The 24,853-nt window shown below is 38.4% G+C and overlaps 1 protein-coding gene across 4 annotated transcripts in view; it reads right to left on the bottom strand.

Annotated features, from left to right (window-relative positions):
- The window catches only part of CADM2 (cell adhesion molecule 2), a 673,883-nt gene that overhangs the window by 8,234 nt on the left and 640,796 nt on the right, over positions 1-24,853 (bottom strand). For all 4 annotated transcript variants that reach the window (XM_063347822.1, XM_063347840.1, XM_063347831.1 and 1 more), the window contains one exon: positions 912-1,037. In XM_063347822.1, the coding sequence (XP_063203892.1) occupies positions 912-1,037 (126 nt within the window). The remainder of the gene's footprint in view (positions 1-911; positions 1,038-24,853) is intronic.

The raw sequence follows: 24,853 nt of genomic DNA, 5'->3' as shown, positions 1-24,853 counted from the left end.
ATTCAGGACAGTAAAACAAAAGAGACATACTTTCACTGGCTCATTAAAAAAATCTTGGTTTTCCCCTGCACAATCCAATCAAATTAAAAAGATGTTTTTATCAGCTTATGTGTGCTAGCCATCTGATTATCCTATCTAATCTAAAACAAGATTTAATGAATTAATATCAACACTAATCCTCTCTTTTTTTTTTTTGTTTGGTGGGGGTAGGGAATCAACCAAGTTTTAACAACTGGTCTACAGGACATTCAGAGGTTAAATCTCAAGAAATTATTTTGGAATTAACTAGGTCAAAATCGGATCACAGAGAAGCTTAGTCAGAAGTCAGCATCACTCCATCCCTGTCATCTCTAATGGCGGGGGAGACTGAAAATGAAGGGAGTAGAATTTCAGGGTGACATCTCTGAATAAAGCAAAGCTTGGCCCACGAATTAAACCCTTATTCCAGTGGGATGATTGGTAAAAGAGTCACTGATCTGAAAACTCACCACTGGCTTCTAATATTATCTTGCAAATACATAAAGAATTAGCACACTTTATTAAAATGAAAAATCTTGTTCACCAAATGTACATATATTCTGCTGAGTTGATATACTAGTGAAAACTATGAGATCATGTAATCAAGTGTCTAGAGCTAAGGGCTAAAACCAAAAGGCAATCTTGTCTCTCTGTCTCTCTGAATCACTGACTTACGATATGACCTTGGGCATGTAACTAGATGTCCTTTGTCTTAGCCAGTCCACTGGAAAACTGGGTAAAATTCAGGGACTTCACTCACGACTGGACTATGAAGTGAGCTTTCTTATCCAAATCATTTAGAAGATGGGGGGAAGGTGAAAGGGAACAGCACTCCCAGGTGAAACCATGCCTTGCTTCCAGAAGTGACTGAACTTCCATGAAATCTGTCTTACCTTTATGTCTTGCCAGATATCGACCAAGGAGAATTATAGAACATAGCGTTACAAAGACAACTACAGCCACTATTCCTCCTATAAGAGCGTGGTCAGGTCCGGTCTGTCCAGCCAAAGCATTTGGATCTAAAGGGAGAAGAAAAAACAAAAGTGGTCCTACAGAGACAAAAACTGACAGGAAAAATAACAATACCAAGCTTTACACCGATCATCCTGAAAATAGGGCATTTCCCTCTTTAATATTCAGCATGGTTATTCCCACTTTTACTACCAATATCTTATCAACAACATAGTGCTGCTTGTATTCCCAGATTGTTAAAGCCCTGAGGACATCACAGTTATGAAAAATATTACCTTATTCTTCTTTGGTAGGGGTTATTAAATGGGAAAGGTTTCTGATTTTGTCCTCGCCATTTTACAACTGAAAACCTGGCCGTAGCTATTTATAGAAGGAAAAACAAGGAACTGAGGATTGGGGATCAGATAGCATCAGCAGAATAGTGTCTGCATAATACATAATTTATAGAACTGATTCTCAGTGGGGATCCCTTATATATTCTCTTCCTCTCATTCCCATCCTATTGCACCAGAAATAAAAAGGCAGATAAAGTGCAGCCGTGCCAAGTTCCTCTGCACATGGCTGAGTCTGCATGAATTTGGTCAGATAAAGGTATCAGGCAACCTGAAAGATCATCATTCAGTCTCAAGCGTCAGTTTGCGAATTTACTGTGAATACTCAATTAACGCCCAATGTGAGCAAGCTGTAATAGATAGAACAATGTAAAAGCAGGTTCATTTTACTAACTCTGTGCAGAGTGTTAGGAATGCTGCCAGATTCAAGCTTTCTGTGCTGGTCATTTGCCTGCTCTGTTGCCTGGTGCTTCACAAAAGTTGCAAAGAGGCAATCATGGGAAATGGCACTACTTAGGGGTGAGTAATCCTCTGGAGCTTTTGAACAATAAACCAGCAACCTGTGACTGTTGACTCACCTGAAATATGCAAAAGAAGGTAAAAATTCAATCTAAGGATCATGGTAAGATTTCTATTTTAATGAAAATGCCTCTGCTACAAAGTAATAGTAATTCTCCGAAGATGTTATTAGCATGTACTGTATGTTGCAATCAGTCTACTCTCACTGCTTCAAGGGCATTTCCCTTCTAGAAGCTGTTTATATTCTACCAATAGTTTGCAAACAACTTCTTTGCTTTGCAAAAGGGAAAGGCAAGAAAAAATATTTACACAGAAAAGAGGGCAAGTCTGTAAAGATGATAGAAGGGCCTCTGATAATGCCGAGGAGGTGTGATTCCATGATACCATTATTACATTCTGCTCACCCGGATCACAGTAAGATGCATACACACAAGTGTACATAAGCATAACGTTACATAGATGAAATAAAAGAATTATGTTTTCCCCTCCTTTTGCAAACTCTCCAGCATACTGAAACTACACTTTCAGGTTTGCTGGAGCCCAGAGCGTTATGGCCACTGTTACGGATACAGTTCTGCTCTTAACAGTCACTGAACCCATCAGGCATGGCTTTGTCACTTACTCCTGGCTTTCTGAGCTCCCACATCTTTCTCTTCTGGAGGCTAAGAGGACTCTGGGGAAGCTGGCCACAGCACTTCTGTGGACATGATGGCAAATAGTAGATATTGGCCTCAAAAAAGCTAGAAACACCTCATAAAGTCAGCTGTGCCTGCCCCCTCTTCCATCTCCATCAGCCTCCTGGCGTGGTGCTACTGTCAGCAGCACTATGCTGAGTACGTAGAATCAGTCCAAGGTGACTTTGGGCCTATTTTGGTGATTAAAAATGACCCTGAGTTCTGTGTGCCAGCAGCCTCACAGGGAAAAGCAAGACGGCTGAAGTCTTGCCTCCCCAAAGCAAGAGCTCGAAGTGCGCAGCCATCCTTTCCCAGGCCTTGCAGAGGTTCTCTTTTCCGAGGGGAGTAAGGAGGAGGTGACTGCTCACTTGAGAAAATGGAAGCTGACAGCTTGCTGCAGGAGTGTCAGCCTGCTTGAGCCATCTAGAAAATTCCTCCTTCTGTGGTGCCAGTAGCAACGCTGCCATAAACCTCCTTCCTGCAGCAAAAAGGCAGCACCCATTTGGGCGCTAAGGAGCAGCCAATGTCCCCAAGTGCTGCGTGTGACCTGCAGGAGATGCTCTTCCCCAACACTGGGCCAGGAGCAGCATGAACATATTTTTCCCACTAAAAGCTAACTCCTGCTACTATACTAGCAGTAAAACTAAAGAACGAAAGGAGATATTTTAAGGGATAATATACTTCCTGGTGCAGAATATAAGCCAGAGAAGGGTTAGCACAGCACTTTATCTAGAGGCAATTTTTGAAAAGCTGATTGCAGTGTACAGCCTTAGCTCAATACCCAGATTTACAAGGTATCTCCTCTGTGAGCTTTAATAAAGATTATAGATAAAAATCCTCACAATGAACTGAGATGAATATGCCTCTTGTGTTTTATCCTCAGGTGATTTCCTGTATGTAGCTACTCACTCCTCCTCTGACATACCTGATGTGACAACATGTAGTGACCTGAAGCCAGCATAAATATGTTTCCCACCTATTGGTGTGGATTAATAAGATTCTACTGCTACTATATGTTGAAATTTTTAACTTTAAAATTAATTTAGGTATTCACTGGAATGCAAAGTTAGTATTGCATTTCTTCTATAATCTCTTAACCTTGGTATCAAAGCCAGATTATACTGATAAGTATTGCTAGACAAGTTTGTCCATGAAAAAAATCGTACATGACCTATTGCCATTATATTACCACTGAACATTTTATCTGTTAAAAAGAAAAAAGGGAAGGAAGGAGAGGAAGGAAGAGGTGGAAAGGCAGGAAATAAAGAAAGATCCTCAAAAGTAGCCAACATTTTCTTAGGAAACAAGCATTCTTTCATCTCAAAATGAAAATCTGTACAACATAAATAATATTCTGAACGGGAAGTGCACCTCATAGAAATATTCTCCTCATAGAAAAATAATGTTAGCATTAAATATAAATATGGTCTACATTATGCATACAGAGTAATGCACTGTACTTTTGCCTTTCATGAAATGACCCAAACCCCATGAGTGAATTATAGATCTGGGGCTATCCATCATCTTATAAATAATTACTATGTCAAAATGTGCCTGAACAGTATCTGAAAGATAGAAATAAAAGGGTTTGGAAACTATGCCATTTTGCGTTTTAGGTATTTATTCAGTGAACATGTATCATTATCCAAGTGTTCGGCGCATTTGTATTAGCAGCTCCCACTGAAGTTCCTGAAAGTGCTAAGTGTGTATTTGGGTGCTCACCACTCCACAGTTTGCTTTCCAAAAACTGAAGAGTCTTCAGATTATTTTTAGATTCCCATTATAAGCTTCATGGGCTTTACCAGGTAAATCCTATACTGCCACACACATAACATCAGCAAATGAAATCTTAAGTATGCAATTGTGCAACAAATACTTATAATCCAACTCTTCCATAAAAAAAAAAAAAAAATAAAAAAATTAGATTAGTCTGTTCCTGTTTTAAATATGGACTGTTTTTTACTGCATGAGCACAGGCAGCTACATTACTCATGGCCCGAAACTGTGAAATTAAAATTTTGTAATCAGACTAGATATTCTTCAAAGATCAGGTCTTTTTCTGTTTATTTTATCCTTTGATGAGACTAAGGAAATCATATAGCAAGATTATGACATGAAAGCTCATAATTCTCTTTTGTTTGTTTTTGTCCTAAATTTAGGAAGCCTCTTCAAAATACTGATTGCTGATGCTGTATAGTTGCACCCATTTTCAATTTACGGATTTGCCTGTTACTGTTTATTCACAAACCTACAGAGATAACACATTTAAAATGACTAGGAGAAAAAAACAAGTATCAATCATTAAGAAATGAAACCCAGCAGATAAATCTTAGACCTATTAAATAAGTAGATAAGTGCTTTTCATGACCTGCTGACAAAGTTTCAGTGTAGAATATTTTTATATGAATTCCAACATTAGTTAAGCAGAGAAATTTTGGAATAGTTTTTCATGCATTTGCATAAAGTATATGTTAATTATTCACCTAATTTCATTTTCTTCCTGCATAAGTTTCCTTCTTATTTATGCATAGTTGACTTGACTGAGCAGGCTGCAGGAAAGGGTCAGATAACCCTTTCCTCAGCAAAGGGAGAACAAGCACATTTGTGAATGCTGAAATGGCATCTTTTGGGGAATATATGCTCAAATAGCCCCCTTTATTGCAGAATTTTATTAATGTGTATTTTTGTCTCAGGTGCTGAAGTTTTAAAAAAAAATCACTCTGAGCATGAGATGTAGCTGCATTTGAGGCGTTCAAAATAACAACTTGTTTTGATCATTTCTACTAAAAGAAAAATTGGAAATAAAGGTCCTAATTTGCTGTGGAGCTTAAATAGCGTTCACAAAATGAAGACATATTAAGCAGATGTATTATTCATAAATTACTGTTCCTTAAGGCTGGGAAAAGAACAGGGATGTCCCATTTCTCAGACAAGTACTGAAAGCATGAGCCTACAGTCACTTTTACTGATTTCATGAATAATCAATTCCTGAGGCAAAGCAGAACTGCTCCAGCAAGGGATCCTGGGGCACAATTTCTGCCACAATTTTCGCGGCAGAAAAATCTCTTCAAGTGACTCCTGCTTCTTCCCCCATACTCAGGGACTTCTAACCACCCCCAGTACAACTTGCCAATCCTTCATACTTTTGCAAAAACAATTGTTTAAAGGGCCTGGCTCAAAATTAGATCAGTACAGCAGTGTGCATCTTAGGGCTGGGAAACTCAAAAAGCACAAAAATTAAATAAATTGCTCTGTCATATTTGAAGGGCTGTTGAATTATTGCAGATGAGGGCAGGGTGAAAATGAGTGGTGGGAGCCAGTGAACGCTTCCGGGGAAAATCTATCAAGGAACCACAGATCATCAGACAGCTAAATCTGCACTAATTTTAAATGCCTTAGCCAGAGGAGAGCAAACTGCAAAAACTACGGGAAGCAAGTAGTTTTGGGTTTTGTGAAGTCCACTAGTGAATGTAAGTTAAATTAGAAATATTACCCATTGAAATTTCTCAGCATTGCAGCTCTTAATGTCCTAAGGAGAGAGAGCTTGTGTAATAATGCGCTTTCACTCTGCCCAAATTAGTTAAGAACCATGGATCCATTATACAGAGTTTTAAGAGACAGTAAAGATCTCAAGATTGTTTTCCTATAACTAACCTGAGAGGACAGGTTGCTGCAGGAGCTCAGACCTTATTAGATATCAGAGAACCTACAGGAAGGACGCCTTTAGAAAAACCCTAACAGAGACAAAAGCTTCAAAATCTGGGCCCAAGAATCAATTTTTTCATTAGCAGTTTCTCTCCATTGCGAGTACTTTGGTGTCCAATACGGCACAGATCCTGTTTGAAGCTTTCCATGTGGTTAAGTGGCATTTATAACACCTCAGCCCTTCCCACCTCACCTTTTTCCTGTTCCCCCCATACCCACTCTTCCTGCTTCTCTTCATTCTTGTCTCGTAACAGGTCAGCTCACACTGCAGTATTTGTATAATTCAGTTAAAAAGGCAGTCAACCAGGAGCCACAATCTCATTGGAAACTAGAGAAGATTTCTTTCTGCAGCTTATGGAAAAACTTGTATTTTAATATATATTTCGGCTAACGTAATTTGCCAGATTGAACAATAGAGTCCATATAATTTTTAACTGTCCCACAAAAGTAAGCTTTGGGAAAAAAAAATATTTAAAAACTCCCCAAAACTCAATCATTTGTCTAACATCAGTAGGAAAAAAGACTAAGATAGGAATTTACTCACAATATGGACAGGTGGCAGGATGGGAGTGATAGCTGACAAGGTGTTTGCTTTAGGAAAAGCGGCAGCAGTGCCGTCTGTGATAAATGCTGGTAAGTTGAATTTATCCATTTTAGCATCTTAATTTGGGCACCCCAGAGTTCAATTTCCCTTGCTTGGCCTGGAGTGCTGAAACAGGTACCTTTAATCTCATTTTGTAATATACCGCTAACCACTGAAATACATGTACGTGAAACTTGTGAAAGTATTGTTAAGGGGGAAAAGAAAGTTTCTGCACCTTCATTTAAATTGCAAAGAGTAGCTGCCCAAAGGGGCTGGTTGTGAAATTCATTGAAAATGTGTTTTGTTATTAACCAAGTCTGAACTTAAAATATGTGACAAGCTTCTTTTTTCCTTCCATGCCTGAAGCAAAGAAGAACAAAACAGTGTACTAATATACAGCATATATAAACCACTATTTTAATAGTAGAACATCATCAACCATACAGAAGACAGGCAGAAAAAAAGTTTACTTGTAAACCTTCAAAGGAATTGATAGCCTTTTCTTCCAGTGTTACTGCAGTAGCACGTTTGGCACATTTTGCCTCTAAGTGATTTTTTTCACAGTACTGAATTATACATACATTCCTATTAAGAAGAGCCCACATCCCAGAAGGATAAAAGTCCCACACTAATGTTTCAGCAGCCGAAACTACAGGTCTTTTTGAGGAGCCCATGTTGTTCTCGTGTATCTAAGACTTCTTTCAGTGGAGAGAAAAAGCCAAATGTCTTCTGATGTATATTTGTAAGTAGGTGGTCCTTGTCAAAGGTAAATAAAAACACTGCCCATACCTATTTATTTTGTAAATGTATTTTTTGCAATGCTAATAAGAGAGCTGTGTACCTACAACATTAAGACAAAAAGTTTAACAATATTTTTCAGGGTCCTTAGAGCCTTGTTCAAGATTTGGTGCCTTGTGTCATTGATGTAGTTTTTTTAAAAGTTTTTTTTATTTTCTTTCTCTTTTTTTCCTTAACGTTGCTTTAAAAGCTCCACTTTCCTGAAGGGAACAGTTCCTCTAATTAGAGCACATAAAAGACTTCTCTTATTGACAACATTATATTTTTTGTCCATCAATAGACTCATTAATTGCTTCAGACTTTGTCTTAGGAAAAAAGAACTTAAATCTGCAAATTTTTGCCTTCACCCTATTTCCTGTAGAGGATAATTAAGTCAATTCAGGGTTTGAAGGATTACTTGCAGCTTGTCCAGCTATAACTTCTGGCTACTGAAACAGGAGGCTGTAGGGAAAGAGAGAACTGGCACAGATGACTAGAATTTCCATGTTAAGTTTCTCTCCCTCAATGAGTCAACTGTGGGCTGCTGCAACAGCCAGGTGATGACTTAACTCAGCGTCCAGCATTTTAATTTTTTGTCTTCTTGTGAAGTTCCAGAATGCTCAGTGCCTTCATTGTAGGAAACAAACAACAAAAAAAAGCGGACTGAAGTTTGAAAACTCCAACCTATTAACTAAAAAAAAAAAAAAAAAAAAAAAAAAAAAAAGGAAGAACCCAACCCTACCTAGAAAACCAAGATGCCAAGATGCCTGACTTCCTACTTTGTGAGAAAAAACACATTTCATAAGTGTCATCTTTCCTCTGATGACTTTCCTTCAATAAATATAGGAGGATCCCTGCTCTTCTTGGTTTTCTTCATCAAAAAGAGGACAGGCACCAGCTGGAGTAGGGGTGCATGTGTGGCGCACACGTGCACAACTCCTTTTCCTGTCATCAGAAGTTAATTATCTATACAAATAATAAATCATTCTCTAATTAACACAGAGACTGGAGATGCCAATGTACTCTTCTACTCCCTTCCTTGTAGTACTTCATAGTTGTTGTGGCTTTTGGTCACTTCCTACAGACTTAGATTTGCTCGAGAGAATATGAACATGAATGTGTGGGACGGGAGTGTGGAGCACGTGCTCCGCAAAGTTTTCTGAGTGTAGGCATCTACCACCGCCTGCCATGGCAGGGGTTGGGGCCAGGCACTGAGATGGTCTCTGGCAATCTTATCTTTCACATACCATGAGGAAGTAACACATTACCCCACAACTACACATCATGAACTATGGTGAGATTGCCAAAAGAATAATTGCTCAAAGCATTTAAACAAGTTTTTCTGCTAAGCTTAAGGAAGTCCCAATAGCCTAAGCCTACTAGAAAGTAGCATACGTGTTTCCACTGTGACTTTTTTGATGCTTTGTTTTTACACTATCTGTTATACAAACACCCTCACAAATTGATCATCAGAGCTAATCAGTACCACTGCAGAGCTCAAATAATAAATACTACCTCAAGTAGGCAGTGCAAGAAAGACATGCTTTTATCTGAGAAATGGTATGAAACAAATGGAGAAGTTCGGTGAAGTGTAGAGATAGAGACAAAGCTGTTCCCGATGTCAGAAGCTGGGGAGGAGAAGACTTTCTCACCAGCAAAACAGAGCCACAAAGTTAGGCAAGAACATGTACAGTTGTATAAAAAAGGCACAAACCGATTCACAGTTGCACAAGGTACATTGTACTGAATATGTTCATCAGAGTTTTAAAAGCAAGAAGGGCAGCTTTAATTTAACTGAAGAGCAGCTCTAATTAAAACTTACTCTGTGGTGGAAGAAAACCTATTGTTCAAATGAATTCTTTATGCTTGTCATACTAATTTTTTCTTACCAAATCAGATTAGAATAATTATAAGCCTATAATGACATCAAAACACCCCAGTAAACCAACCACTTACAGCCAGAATCTGACACCTTATTCATGCTGAATAGCAATTTAATATGTCCTGGGACTACTCAGTATGAGTAATTGTAACAGAATTTCCTCTTTGGCAGTTAATAACATATTTTATCTGTTGATATATCTCTAGAAGATTAGCCAGGCATACTTGCGGTTAGGGTAACTGATCCAAAAGAGGCCGTTGACTGACCCAGCTCATCTCAGAAACAGAGATGTGAGAGACATTAGCAGAGACAGTCTGTTGTAATGCACAGAGTAACAGAAAAGAAGAGTAAATTATTGATAGGAAGGTGAGAACCCCTGTTAATATGTGAGGTATCTTTTATAGCTGCTTTAATTAGGGCATAAAATCTTATGTAAATTCTGTCGGACAATGGCAATATCCATTAGTGAAGTTTCTGTCCAAGCAATAAAACTACCTTCAATTTGCCCGTGGTTTAATTGAATGCTATCCATTCTTTATGCCAACTCTGTACTAATGGAAACAACAATATTTTCCCCATTTAATAACGACATGCTTGATGGAATTCAATATCTTAACCAAATTCTCCTCTGGGAACATTAAGGCTTTGTTGTTTTCAGATGCCTTAAAGTTAAATACCATCCAGCTATTAGTAAGAGACTGTTTGCTCTTAATGCCATTGATTGGTAATGGATTTGCTAAGAATACGGTTGATCTTTGCTTTCCTAAAGGCTTTTTGTATTCATAAAAAAATAAAGCTACACAGTTTTTGGTTTATGGGCCTATTTTTTTTTAACTCGGCAGCATGCATTCATTTCCAGCAGCACTCACGATCTCTACTGTCAACACCACTAGCAGCAGTACATCCGGCTTCTACCAAGGGGGTCACATCCACACCAGTTTGTAACTGACAGATTCATTTCCTACCTTCTCTTGAGACAGCAACGAGGACTGAAAAAATCAGAGGTCCACTGTAATTACTATGTATATTTCAGATTAAGTAAATGTGATAAAAGCCTCCATCTGGCTGTTGATCAAACGTGCAGAGGCAGGCTGATTTTCAGTGACATATTACAATATGTCTCTTGTAACAGTCCCTAATGCCACCCTGTAAATTACTTACATTTGGGATTACTTGACTATGGCAGACAGAAATATTACTCACTGCTTAAGTGCTGCCTACTGGGAGTATGGGAGACGCGGTCTAATCTTAAAGTTGTTAAGCAAGGCATTAAGAAATAATGGGGCCATGTTTATTTTACTAAACGCCGATTGTGCTTGCACTATTTGAAGATGGCAAACCCAATTCAATAGTGGCCTGAGCCTGTTCCTGATGCTGGAAAGCTGTAAAAAGTCGAACGCTGGGGAAATAAGTGTAACTGGCGTGCTGGAACCGTTCTTGAGAACTTTAAAAATTTGAAAAGTCCTGCAAAATATGTCAATTGTTTCCAATTACATTCTATCTGCTGAAAAAATGCAGGCCTCTCTCTGAATAGAAATTCAGAGATTCAGGGCCTTTCATTAAAGAAAAATCCCAATGAGCTACCCGAAAAAGAAACAATAGACATTTCAAGGGAAGTACAGAAAATAACGTTGCCATTTCTCCATTACTTTACACCTCTCCTTGCAGTGGTGGTTGCAATGTGTGGAGAGTCAAAATTTACTATATTACTGAAGGTCTTTTAAAAAACTTATGGTAAGAAAGAAAGACTGAGGAAAAATATGTGGGGGATATTCACAGAGCAATTAACTGTGGTTAGAAGGGCTGTTCTTTCTTACGATTTACAGCTCCTTGAGGTTTACAACTCTCAGAAGAACAACAAAATTCATTCAAAATTGAAAATACCAGTGCTTATTTTTTAAAAAAGACAAATCTCCTCCCCTAGTCAAACTATAGATATTTCTGGTCTACAGTATCGCACTTGTCCTTCTTGCTGAACATTCATTCCGTCCAGAAAGTGTACCACGAAATTCTATGTAAACCAAGGTGCTGCCCAGCAAAGAGATCTTTGGCCCTTTGTTGTAAAGCCCAGTAGAAAGCCCTTGTTGCTCTACAGCTCTTAAGAAGACAGCATCTTTGTAATGCAGCGGTTAAAATTGGTTTCCTTCTAGCCAGTGTTCTGGAAATAAGTTCTTGGAAGCATTCATCAGCTTGGGAAACATCTTACAGCATTTTTTTGCTCTAGATATATTCTGCTCGTCTCCTATTTGATCACTCCAAGAAGTAACTTTCCCCTCCTCTCCCTACCTAGTTGGTATTCTGTTTTAACTGCTTGAGATTTTCCACATAATCCCTTCACCTAAATTGTCTCATTAGCCTACATCACTCGGCATCCACTCTTACTTAACTGAAGTGGTTCATTAAATGACATTTCCTCTTAAAAGGCCTCTAAAAACTTAGTCTTCTCTTTAGGAAGGCATGAAGACAAAATGTGAAAGCAAAAAACAACATTCCAAACAAAAGCGGAATTAACACAACTCTTCCAAATGCCACTGCTGAGCAACCTTTCTTTATCTCTTTCCTTTTCTCTACTTTCCTAATAAATCTGTTCCCTTTACATTACAGCCATGTAAAGGACATAATGTTTCCCTCCAAATTATTCTGTGTGCTTAAACGGATTAAAAGTAAAGATGTGCTCCAAAAATGTGATTCCAATCATTATGACATTCTCTTCAATGCAGAAGGTTTTGTTAGTCATCAAAATTTTAGTTACGACTATCTCACTAACATCTACAACAATATCAGTCATTTCCAACATGAAGCTAGTAGACACTACATTCAGCTGAAAAACAGATTCTTTCTGAAAGGCTGAGCATATGAAGCCAAATGTGGGTGTTTCAAGCTTTCTGGTGTCGCAGCCCTTAATTCAGTAAAACAAGTAAGTATGCAACAAAAGGGACTAAGAACAGGATTAAGTACTTTTGTTGAGTTGGAGCTGGACTGCTAGATCCCAGCTTCAGTTCACTAGACACTGGCTTACTAGACGCAGGTAAGCTAAGAAGGAGCCAGGACTCCTTTAGCTGTAAGAAGCAGTCTTTTTAGCCTTCCATGCCCTCTGGAAAGCTTTAGCAAGCTGCTCCTCCTCCCGCGGAGGTGAGATTCATGAATTCAGAGCCCATTGCGACAGCTTCTCTCTGACACCAGCATGTCTGGGTCTAGCGCCAGAAGCAGCAGCGCGCCCACGGCGCTGGGCAGCGCATGATCAGAGAGTCACCCTCGCTGGTAGCAGCCTCTCATCAAAGCGCTGCTCTTGTCACCTGGGCCAAGGAGGCAGCATGTGGCCTGTTCCTGCAAAATCTATTTCAGTACTTAAGGTGGAAAGTTTTTTTTTTTTACACCTTGCAGTCCAGCAAAATCATAAAAATGTATGCTTCCTCTGCCGAGTGATGACTTAGTCTGCTGGCAACAACACATAAAGCCTAGATGTTAGTGAGGTGTCCCCCCAGGACACCACACTGGCGACACCCCTTGAGAGGAAGGTTTGTATTTCCAGGGATAAGCATGGAAAATCAGGTTTAAATCCTTGACATGCAAGAAATACCTGGGTGTACACTTTGGCAAATTATTTTCTTTATCTGTACCTCAGTTGCCCTAAAATAAATGGAGACACATGTACAATGAATGATCTTGACTCATAGAATGACTCCTAGAACAACGAATGATTTTGAGATACTGCAGTAGTAGGGGGGTAAGGCAGGTACTTCACCTGTCCTTACAAACAATATTCTATATAATAGTATTTAAAAACATTTGACATGGACTTTTGTGGATTTAAGTTTTACTAAGCTTGTGTCGGATATATTTTTTGTTCTTCGGATAAAATGACAATGAGCATCTATTATTACATGTTTGCATAATGAAGAAATTAATAGCTGGATGCCTTTATTTCCGAAAGATGAGACTGAACAAGATAGCCTTACACAGCTACACTACTAAAAGTAATTCACACCAGGTAATTGATGAAGACAAAAATAAACAGAAATATGGAAAATAAGCCAGAAACAGGATGAATCGACTTCCAGATTATGGAAACAAACATAGAAGTATTAGGGATGTTGTTAAACATTGTTAAATAGGTCAACACGAACCCTTGGGTTCACAAATAACCTTGAATTTAACAGGAAAAGCTGTTCCATTTTAATAATGGAAGATGTATGTCAGCTGACACAAGAACGCAGCAGAAGTTTAATGTTTAAAAAATGAACAGGTATAGTCTTCTGGCTTCAGTTTTCTTTTTCATCCCAGTAATGTCTACTTTCTCGTAAGTGCTAATAATTTATGCATTACAATTAAACTTAGAAAATTATGATTAAAACTTCTTTATATTTAGTTACACTAACTTCCTAAAGTTTCAGGGGAGCATTTAAAGGTTAGTTCCTTTATCTGTATGCAACAATGCAGTTTGGAACTTTATGTGAAGCAAGCAAACCTGCATCTAGCTGTCAAAGTTTCAGTGAACAGTATTACAAGGTAATCCCACCATTTTCATGACAACTGAGCAACAAGAGCAATCACAACAATCACAATAAAAGACCCATAAAATGTTACTGTGTGTACAGGTACAGTTATTTCTCTTAATAACTTTAGTAACTGTCCAAGCACATCAGCATGTTAGATATTTCAGGGGGCATTTGTACCTTTCATTGCTGCCATAGGGTATAAGCAGTTAAATCTTCATGGAACTATAAACTAGTGCCAAAAGTTACCATGTCTCTGCAAATATAAGCCATAATATAATATATTTCACATATGCTTAGCGTGACAATCCTGGTGAATGATACACAAAAATAAAAGAGAGCAGCAAATTGACATCCTGCAGAGGACAGCTAGTTAGTAGCTGCCCGCGCTCATAGATAGTAAGGGTCAACAAGGTGGTTGGGGGCTGGAACACATAATGTAGGAGGAGATGCTAGGGAATTACATTTTTTCAGTCTTAAAGAGAGACATAAGGGAGGAAACATTATTGCTTTCTTCAGCTACTACATGGGAAAGAGAAGAGATGATCGAGCCAGACTCTTTATTAGAGGTGCACGAGATGGGAGGCAATGAAGCTGGAACAAGCTGGAATATCAGAAATTCAAACTAGATATTAAGAAATTCCTTTTCACCACAAGGACAGGTCAAACATTGGAACTAGTTACCCAGAGATGCTGTGGGTTCTCCATCCTTGGACATATGTAAAACTCATCTGAATGTGGCCCCTGAGCAACCTGATGTATGGTGGCCCTGCTCTAAGCTGGGGTTTGACCAGATGATCTCCACAGGTCCCGTACCACTTGTATTCTACAATTCTAGGAATGGGTCATAAGCCACCAAAATGAAGAATACATGGAAAAAAATAGAAAAAGAGGTTTTCCACATCTCTTCATCTTAAAATGAAGAGTTAATAAACCAGCATCCAGCAGATGAATGGTAAGATCCTACTATTGCTTTAAGATACACTGTTCTATCTGTGTTGTCTTACATTGTTGCCATCACTGTTATATCCATATTGTCAAAAATTCAACACTCTCCAATTACTTTTCTCCTGCCTTCTAGTAACAGACACACTTGAATCAGGGAGCTGGAGTTCACATAAAACCTTAGAAATTATACCACTGAAAGCAGCTGTATGTTGGCAGAGGAAAACTCTATGTGTTATAAAGGCCTTTGTCTTCCTCTAGTAATTTATTTTTTCTTGAAATAATTTTTTTTCTTTATCTCTGAAACAGGGTCACAGCAGCCATTCTGAAAAAAAGCCCCTTCCCTACTAGATTATTTCAGATAATGTTTTACAAAGCATTATACATAATAAGAATGTCAAAGATCAGCAAATTGTTCCAATGGACTTTCCATCAAATTATGTTTACAATTACTGAGAGGTTAGATTTGCAAAGAAATGAGCTGACATTTCAGCATTCTGTGGCAATTGCAGTATTTTCAGTCTGAGGATTTCAGTTTTATGGCCAGCTTGACAAAACTAGTGTAATTCTGTTTTTCTCAGATATATCTAGGTTTATTTATAGCAAGGTCAACTCATTTGAAATCTCTTGTATCTCTTTACTCACTAGAGAAATTGTCATGCAAGTAAAACTCTGGATGGTGTTGCTTCTCTGTAATAGCAGGGAGTAAGAAACAGCAACCACAGAAATTGCTTCTCTGCCTGTCAGACTTGATATTCAATGCACAAAACATTTCATAGATAAAAATATACTGCAGCTTATCTCCATGTAATAACAGTGAGCATGCATCTTTCAAAGCACACTGTAGGCCCCAAACACAGCAGGGGCTCTGATGGGACTACCACATGGAAGCCCTCATCTAACAATCTGACAACTAAATATGTGGCCCAAATCTTCTCCACAAATCTGAGGAGATAAAATCCTGCTGCAAAAATTCTGATCTGAAATTTCCCTCCACCCCCAAATTCTGTGGGAAAACGTTCTGGAGTGCACCAGCCATCTCTCTTTTTCCTCCTGCTCCCCCCAGTCCCTTCCTCTTTGGTATTTGAGTTCAAGGAGAGGAAAAGTTCTCAGAAAATCTGCTAATGACATAGTATCCCAACTATACTTAGGAGTGTGCTTCCACATAGTTTTCTGTGTCTGCCACAGCTCTAGCACCGTCCTTCTTCTCTGTTACTTTTTCATGAAAGATGCTCATACAGCTTCAGCAAAGCTGTCATTTAAAATGAATTCCCCAGTGCCACAAGCATCTGCACAAATCCCGTTATTGCTTTGTTATTGTGTTGTCGTTAATTCCTGCTATTGCTTTGGAAATTAAGAAGTTTTCCTTGTCCCAAAAGTAGGTTCCACGAGACCTCTTGCATCTTTTTCTATTCAATGCTACTGCGTGCTCAGGATGAGAACCAAAACGCGCATTTAAATCTCTCTAATACATCTGAGGTCAAATCTGAGCAACACAGTCTTCAAGTGTGTTCACAAAAGCATGGCTTAAGCCATTTAAATGACAGTGAAACAAACGTGTGCCTCAGGAGCATATCCTTGGATAACTAACATGCTGTACCATGCATGCCTAGAGGTAATACTGTTTTGGCTGAGCTGATCATCTGTGTACCTGCCTGCCCCATAAAGTTGTTTTAAATTCACAAAGTAGGTGTCTCTAGCCCTAAGTTGCCTGAGGGCCCAATTGATTTGTTTTACCTCAAGAATGTTAAATACACACTTGAAAACGCTGAATTCAAATCAAATTGTACTGCCCACAGACAATTTTATTCAAGACGCAACGTGAAGAGGAGCAGAATCATTATGTTTCACTAGGGGGTGGAGATTATCAGGGAATATTAAAATAAATACAATTCTAGCATGTATGAAAGAGGGTGAAACCCCATGAAAATCATAAGGACACCAACACAACAAAATTACATGCCATGGCCATGACCACCTTCGCACTATGAGACAGAAATTAAGTCAAGTCCCCAGAAGCCAATAGTCATGTTATCTGAGAGGCAGGGGTTTGCGACCTTAAGAAAGCACCACTCTGAATGGAACTGGCTTGGAGCGTAGGTAGAGTGAACACATGAGTTATTGTTATCCGAAGACCAGCTTGAAATGTCTAATTCTGCATTGTCCTCCTCTACTATAGCTGGCTGCCTAACATCATGCACTGAGTACCAGATTGCCTCTTCTTTGGCCTCCTCCTCTGTTGACTAGGTGTTCCTAGAAAGGCAAATTCCTCCTAGGCAAAAAACTCAGAAGATGGATGAAGTGACACATCTCTCTCCTCGTCTCCCTTTCACGCGTGAGCAAGTGCATGCTGACCAGAAGTGGTATGATTTGGCCTTGGGCATGATCAAAATGTCCCGGCATTCCTGACAAGATATAAACTACTTTCAGCTGGGTCATTCCTCGACAACACTTCCCCTATGAATGAACTGGAACGCTGTATTGGAATACATCGTATATGAAGGATAGGGTGTCACTAATGTGTTCTGCTACTTACTGTAATGATTAATTTGATTCCTGACTGTATGTTCAATAGAATACAGACATTCCATTAAAATTTCTCTTTCATCTTTTCAGAGGTGTGTACTTCTGACGCAGCAGTTGATTAGAACGTAATGTTTTTAAGCACATTTACATTTAGTTCATAGAGTACATTACTCATTTACGTTCACGACTACTCAGTTTAAGCAACGCCATTTTAGCATCTTATGACAGGAATTTATAATTCGTTGACTAATTTTCTATACTGTTAACATTTTTATGGGAACACAGGAAAATAGTGTATGTGAAATCTTCTTGCAAAGTTTTCTTCTAAGCACTGGGGGTTTTTTTACAGAATTTATTTTCTAGTAACTAAAAGAAAATCTGGAGAAGCTAAGAAACACAGTGAAATGTATATCACATTGTCTAGTGTTGCTTAAATTTGTTCTTTGAAACATCTGTTTTTCAAGCTTTATTTACCTGTGTGGTGATATTCAGACAAATTGCTGCAAGACTGTTTTGCCAGAAGAGATGTCTGTCATTTCACGGAACAGATGCAGAGAAAATAAGTTGACTTGCCTTTTGCTGAAATATGCTGGAAACAAAAGTTGCCCAAACAAAACAAATGCTTTGGTTTTCCATTACGTCCATGAAGAACTACACCAGCCAACCCTTTAAATAAATGCTGTCATGACAGAGCCCCTCATCAGAGGCTTAAACATGAACACTTTAACATTGTGTATGCTTCATGCTTGCTTTACTTCAGTGTCTAAGGATGCAGGCTTTCTCCAATCTGACTCGATGCACGTTTCAAGCTTTTAAGTATTTTAAACAACTTAAAACTACTACTAAGGGTTGTTGGCTGACAGACATCTTTCTCAGCCAATAGAGACTACTTCTGGGACCTTCTTTGTGTGCAGTGTGGTCAAAGATGTGTTTCTTCTTCATAGGAAGAATACAGAAAATGCTCTGAAAAGCACTGAACAGGTATTTATCTCATGCACATATTTACGTCGTGGCCTGGCATGTATTTAAAACAGTATCATCAAGAAGTCTTCTTGAACCAAATTTATAATCTTTAATGGAGGTCTGTGACATAATCTCAGAGCAGAGAACAAACTTGAGGAAGTATGCGCAGCCTGGCGGGAAAGAACAACGCTTGTGCTGGTACATCGGCAGCGGCGAAGCCCAAGCAGTAGAATTTCAGGAAGGATAATATTTATTATTTCAAATCACATAATTTGGCATAATGCTTTTTTATGGACTGGTCATTTTTTAAACACCAGACACCAGACGCCTATTACAGAAATCCTTGTTTAAAATGCTGACATGTGAAGGAAAATATTAAAAAACTAAATACGTTTAGTCCATAAACTCAAACACAGAAACGAATACTGAGGCAATTGCTAGAGAAAGCCTCTTCTATTAACTCCCAGTTCTCAGAATCTGACTTCAAATTATTCCACCTCTTCATATGCTGACAGCAATATAGGATGATACTGAGGATTACTTGAGGAGTAAAGTACCATACAGTGCAAGAACTTCAGAGCACTGTCTTTTAAAGAAGCAGCAATGTGTATGGGATCCATGACACATTGAAAGTACCCGTTCAGGGGGCTGCTTAAAGAGAAAAAAATGAATGTTGTGAAACACTCCTATACAACACTTTGAAATGTCTCATATGTGCCTTTTGAGGAAACATAAAAAATAGTGGCTGTGATTGCTTTCTGTAGCTGACAACAGCATTTTGATATCAGATCTTTCTTTTTTGAGGTAGAACCTGTGTGAAACAAGCAGCCGTGCATCAAAACCAAAATATTCTTCCAAAGAGCCACAAGAAAGACCTAAGACATAAAAGGACTGATAATTATAACAGCACAAACATAATGAGCTCTGACTGTAATTGATGGTGAGCTGAACTGTTCTTTCAAATCAAAAAATCAAACTTCATTTTCAACATGTTTAGGGAGAGTTATTCTCGTGCTAACAGTTTAATAGTTTTTTTATACCTAAATTGTACAGGAACCTTTTATTCCCAGAACACCCTGAAAACTAGATGATTCATTTCAATAGGTTATGCCTCGTGAAACATTTTAAACAAACTTGAAAATCAATTATAACAAAAGAGATGTTACATTGGTTGTGTAAATTTTGGAAAAAGCAAAACCATGCTTTTCTTCACAGCATGATGTGCCTATTAACATCTTTGATACAAGAATATAAACAAAATATTTTAAGAGATTTTAAAGAAACAGAAGAGACTGGAAAGACTGGGAAAGAGGGAAAAGAATCTGCCCTATGAACACAAACCTCTTTCCTTCCATTTTTCCCATAAACAGTGGGAACACTTCATGAACACTTTTGTTCATAAACAATTTTGAATCATAGAGATGCAGCCATGCCCTCTGATTTGTGGTACCTTCTACACGACAGAACGATCTAAAATTCAGCAGAAGGAGTTTCTGTGCCTGTGGATTAAACTGACCAGAACCAAGAAAAAGTACTGGATATATTTATTGTCTCTATGTGGTAGAGATAGGGAAAGGAAAGGCAGATCTTCAGAGGTTCCTTAAATGAACGATTAATTAAAATGAGCATGCCCTTCTCTTAGTTACTGCTGTTGTTATTAGTAGTAGCAGTAGGAGTACCAGCTTTTTTTTTTACATATGTGGGTCTTTTCCAGCCAAAACGATTATGTGATTCTGCGATCATTCGGCGAAATTAGAATTAGTGTTATAAACCTGTCTTGTGCTTTCTTCCTCCAAATGCTGTTACACATCATTTAAAAGAAACTATAAGGGATTCTTTAAATAGTGGTAAGAAATAAGACACGTCTTTCTCTGGATTGCACTATTGCCCATTTCTATTCTTACGGCACTGAAAAACAGACGCGTACCAACAGTGAAATAGAATACATCTTTGTATATCCCTGTGCATTTTTTATTTTCTACTTGAACACCACTAAATGACAGACTGAGCTTTAGGAAATGCTCCTGTTTCCTTGGTGTGCAAAATGCAGCCCGCTGGTGCACAGAACTACTGGGTCCTTTCCCCACATTTTGAGAGCTGCCTCCTCCTAAAAAGGGAACCAGCTCTGAACTTTGCCCTGTTCATCCGTCATAACAGTCAAAACGGCGATGGCACAACTGAGCTCATGGGTCCTGCTTCACATTTTGCGTGTGTTCCTAGGTATTTAATGTTATCAAACAGAGGATGCAGAGGCATGAAATGACTTCCTCTTTGAGAAGAGTAAGGATAGGAATAGCTACGATGGTAAAACTCAGCTCCTGTTAAGTCAGCAGGAAACTTCAACTAGCAAAACCAGACTTCAAGCCAGAATATTAGCCAATGCTCTATTCACTGTTGTATGATTAGCAAAAAACAGATGGGCAAACAATACATACTTTAGGATGTTTCTCCATTTTTTTTCTTTCTTTCCCCTATTAGTTCGTTGCTTTGCTGTTGCTAAATTCCTTTTGTTTTCAAAGAATCTCATTTTCTGTCCATTGAAGGAAAACTGAAAAGTAGTGAGAAAATGATGGGGCAACTAGGCAGGTAAAATCCTTGTAAATCCTACTCCGAACTGCTTAATATTCTGAATCCCTACTTCAGGGAGATGAAAACCCTGTTGGCATAGTCTGAGTTGCACTGATGTCTGAGCAGGAAGAGTTTACTGTAGATTTGGAAGCTTGACTTGTTAAAAAAAAAGGAAAAAAGAGCAAGAAATTAAGATTCCTCTGTTATGCTGGGGTTTTCTACAACACAAGCCTCACTGATAAACAGAAATATAAACAAACAGAAATTAGAAGCATTAGAAATGGTCACAAACTGCTGAAGGTCTCTATTTGATTAGTATTCAAACTACTAGCAAACCATCTAGCTCATTTTGATTCATTATGAAACATTACTGGAGAAACAGAAAAATAACATAATTCCTAATGATTAAGACTGCCATTATGTATATTTGTATAGGCATCAGATTCTTTTCAAGTTGTTGGGACCAAGCCAGGATTTCAATTTTTGCCTGAAGCAGGCAAGAGACTCTGCTGAAATGAAACTTTAACATCCCTAGTGCAAACAAAAGCATGCCTTAAGCGTGTATGCTCAGTTCAATTGCTTGAATCTACACACAGAGGCAGAGTCTTCTCTGCATCATCTAGTGGAACAGAAGTGCTGTTATATGTTTGCTATATATTCTTTAACATACTTCAAGCATCTTATGTATTACTCCAATTGTAGCACTCTATTAAGCTGTGGTATCACTTTTTTTTTTTCTTTAGCAAAAGAATATATAATTAGTACATACTTAATGGATGGGCCGGGAATCAACTCTGTACCTGCTTCACCCGCCCACCCTAACTCCCTCAAACAATCCAAACCTGAATATTCCTTCACATATTCAATGTAACATGCACAATTTTTCATACATGGAGTTACTCGTTTAGATTCACAGGGCTTGAGCACCGTAAGCTACTGTTATTCAACAGCCTTCACTGATGTGTAGTAGCAAGGAGCCTGCTCAGGGTATGTAAAACTGGATCATTTGGATGAAAATGTCTACACAGATCATTAACTTCTACCCGTTGACGCCTCTCTAGTTGTTTCCAGTGATTCTTCTCTCACTCATAAATGGGTGAGTATTGACAAAGGAGAGTAAAATCTAGGTGCTTTTAAATTTTCAGGGCTAAAAGTCACTGTTTCTGATTTACGACTAGATGTTAATGAACTGTGCTTTCTCCTGCCTAGGTATCAGAGGGAGTAGGCTGGACTGACCAGGATACGTAACCTCTTAGCAGCCAGAGTTTCACACTCGGCATTTCAGTAAAAGCGGAAATTGAAAATGGCATGCTAGTAAGTGACAAGAACTGCAGCAGCTTCATTGCTGGCCTACAGTGGGGGCACAGCTTGGGACCTAGAGAGGACTATGCCTCTCCTTGCTCTCTGCGGAAAGAACCAGAACACAGCTTCACCTGGGTGCCAATTTTCAGTGCTTACTCTTTCAAGACAACAAGCTATAAGAGCTCTGTTGATGCATCTGAGGTCTGAACAGCATCATCTTTGCTACGTGATCTTCCTAGGAGTTCTCCTGAACATGAAAATCACCCTGAATTTTACACATATCCCCAGGATGAAAAAGGCCATTGAAAAGCCTCTAAGTACATAGCCCTTTTTGCCAGGGCAAAAAAACCCCAACCAACACACCACAAAACCCCACCACATTAATTATTTTCTCCAACTCACTATATAAGATCCTTATTTTTATGCCCTCATTTGTGGATTTTGTTAACTTCTGAACATAGAAGCATGTGGGGATTTTTCGTGGGAAAGACAATGCATAGCTATAAATTATTCACAATGTACTTCATGCTCATATAGATCTGCCTTCATTGGTACTACATTCAAATTTAGATTTGTGTAATGATCACCAACTTACTCTGATTTTTTAAGAACTGTACCAAACGTTTTACCTATGTTTGCTGTGGTAAATGAACTCCGATACAGACAGCAGCACATTTACATGGTTTGTACATCAGTAAGGTTTTAACAGTACATTATACTACTAGAAGATTTAGTTTAACCATATTGGATTAAGATAGAGGGTTATAATAGTTGTGGTATTTTTACCCATGGTTATAAAACTGAATTTGTATTACCCCTTTATATGCTTTATGTTTCCTATTCCTACCATTATTATAATGTATGGTCTTTAAGTTTTGCCTACTACTTTGTTTAATTGTGGAACCATTACTGATATTACAACCCTGAGCCACCCATACAATATTTCTTTACACATACATGGTATTTGAGACTTGTAGGTTTATATTAGTGCTATTGCCAATTAGTTTGACAGTCATTTTACCACTTAACTGACACAGTATCTGGCCACGGAGAAACATTATTTTTTCCCTTATAGCAGTAAGAGTCACATCTGATGAGCATTCTCTGTGTTATGGTACCTTTTTTCTGATAAACTAAATTATATAGTGGGATGAGTAAATGCCTTTTTCATCTGTAATTTGTATTTGCATTATCAGGAAGGAGGAAAACTCATAACTTGGGGTTTATGATTTTATAATTTCATTGAAACTATGGGACTTGGCAATAAAGAGTTTAAATTTGTAATTCGTTTTTTTAGGATGTGTTACATCACTCTTATTTATGTCAATAACAGGGGAATGAAGCCACACTCTCAAACATCTCCGCCTCCTTCATGACCATTAGACTTTTATTGGGCTTACTTCCGAATAAAATCCTAAATTTAGGGGAAAAACTTGCAAATTCTGTAACAGTAAAAGAAAACACACTTGATTCAAAAGCATCCTTCAGGAAAGCACAAAGTACTTTACTGTTACGAGTACACGCATTATCAGTTGCCCATTTACTTTTATGTTTTCAGGGTTGAGGCCTAATTAAAATACACTATGGCATCTTAAAAAAATTTTTTTCAGTGACAAAAAGTTCCAGGATTTGCTGTTTTTCACAAGCCTTCAAACTCAGCCCTGTCCTAGTCTTTAAATTCTACACAGGTAGATAAATGCGACTTTGTAAAAATAATCTTTCAAAGCATTATAGACTACTTAAACAATCTAGCTTTACTAGTTTATAGCAAGAGAGATGCCAATGGAAACTTCAACTGCTTTTTTCTTCTTACCAGACAATAAGAAAGAAATGGTTTTGGTTTAGAGTTCCAAACAATGTACTCAAATCACAGATACATTTCCCAGGTACAGCTAGAGCCACAGCAGGCAGGATGACAAAAATGTTCCCATGTTGCATGAAGACATTTCTCCGGCAGGCTTTGTTTCTCCCTGTTAAACCTCAATTTGCCAAAAAATTATAGGAAGCCTCTTCTAAAACTATTACAAGCCAATACAAATTTCTGAATGGTCACTTCATGAGAAAAACAGGGACAAGGTAGTTCTTGAAAATCTTGATGATACGTGTAATGATCACTGACTTGGTCTGATTTTGTAAGATTTGTGTCAAGTGATTTTTACCTATGTTTACCGTGGTAAGTGAACTCTGATACGGATAGCAGTATATCTACATTGTTTGTACATCGATAAGGTTTTAATATTAAATTATATTCTTAGAAGATTTAGTTTAACTAAATTGGATTAAAGTAGAGGGATATTATGGTTCTGATCTAGTCATAGAATCACAGACTCATAAAATCGTCTACGTTGGAAGGGACCTTTAAGATCATCGAATGCAACCATTAACCTAACTCTGACAAGTCCACCACTAAACCATGTCCCTAAGCACCACGTCTACCTATCTTTTAAATACCTCCAGGGATGGTGACTCAACCACTTCCCTGGGCAGCCTGGTCCAGTGCTCGACAACCCTTTCTGTGAAGAAATTTCTCCTAATATCCATCCTAAACCTCCCCTTGTGCAACTTGAGGCTGTTTCCTCTTGTCCTATCGC

Source organism: Chroicocephalus ridibundus, chromosome 1 (assembly GCF_963924245.1).
Source record: "Chroicocephalus ridibundus chromosome 1, bChrRid1.1, whole genome shotgun sequence".
Taxonomy (NCBI): domain Eukaryota; kingdom Metazoa; phylum Chordata; class Aves; order Charadriiformes; family Laridae; genus Chroicocephalus; species Chroicocephalus ridibundus.
The sequence above is the reverse complement of the archived record's forward strand: the minus strand, read 5'-3'. Positions and strand labels throughout refer to the sequence as shown.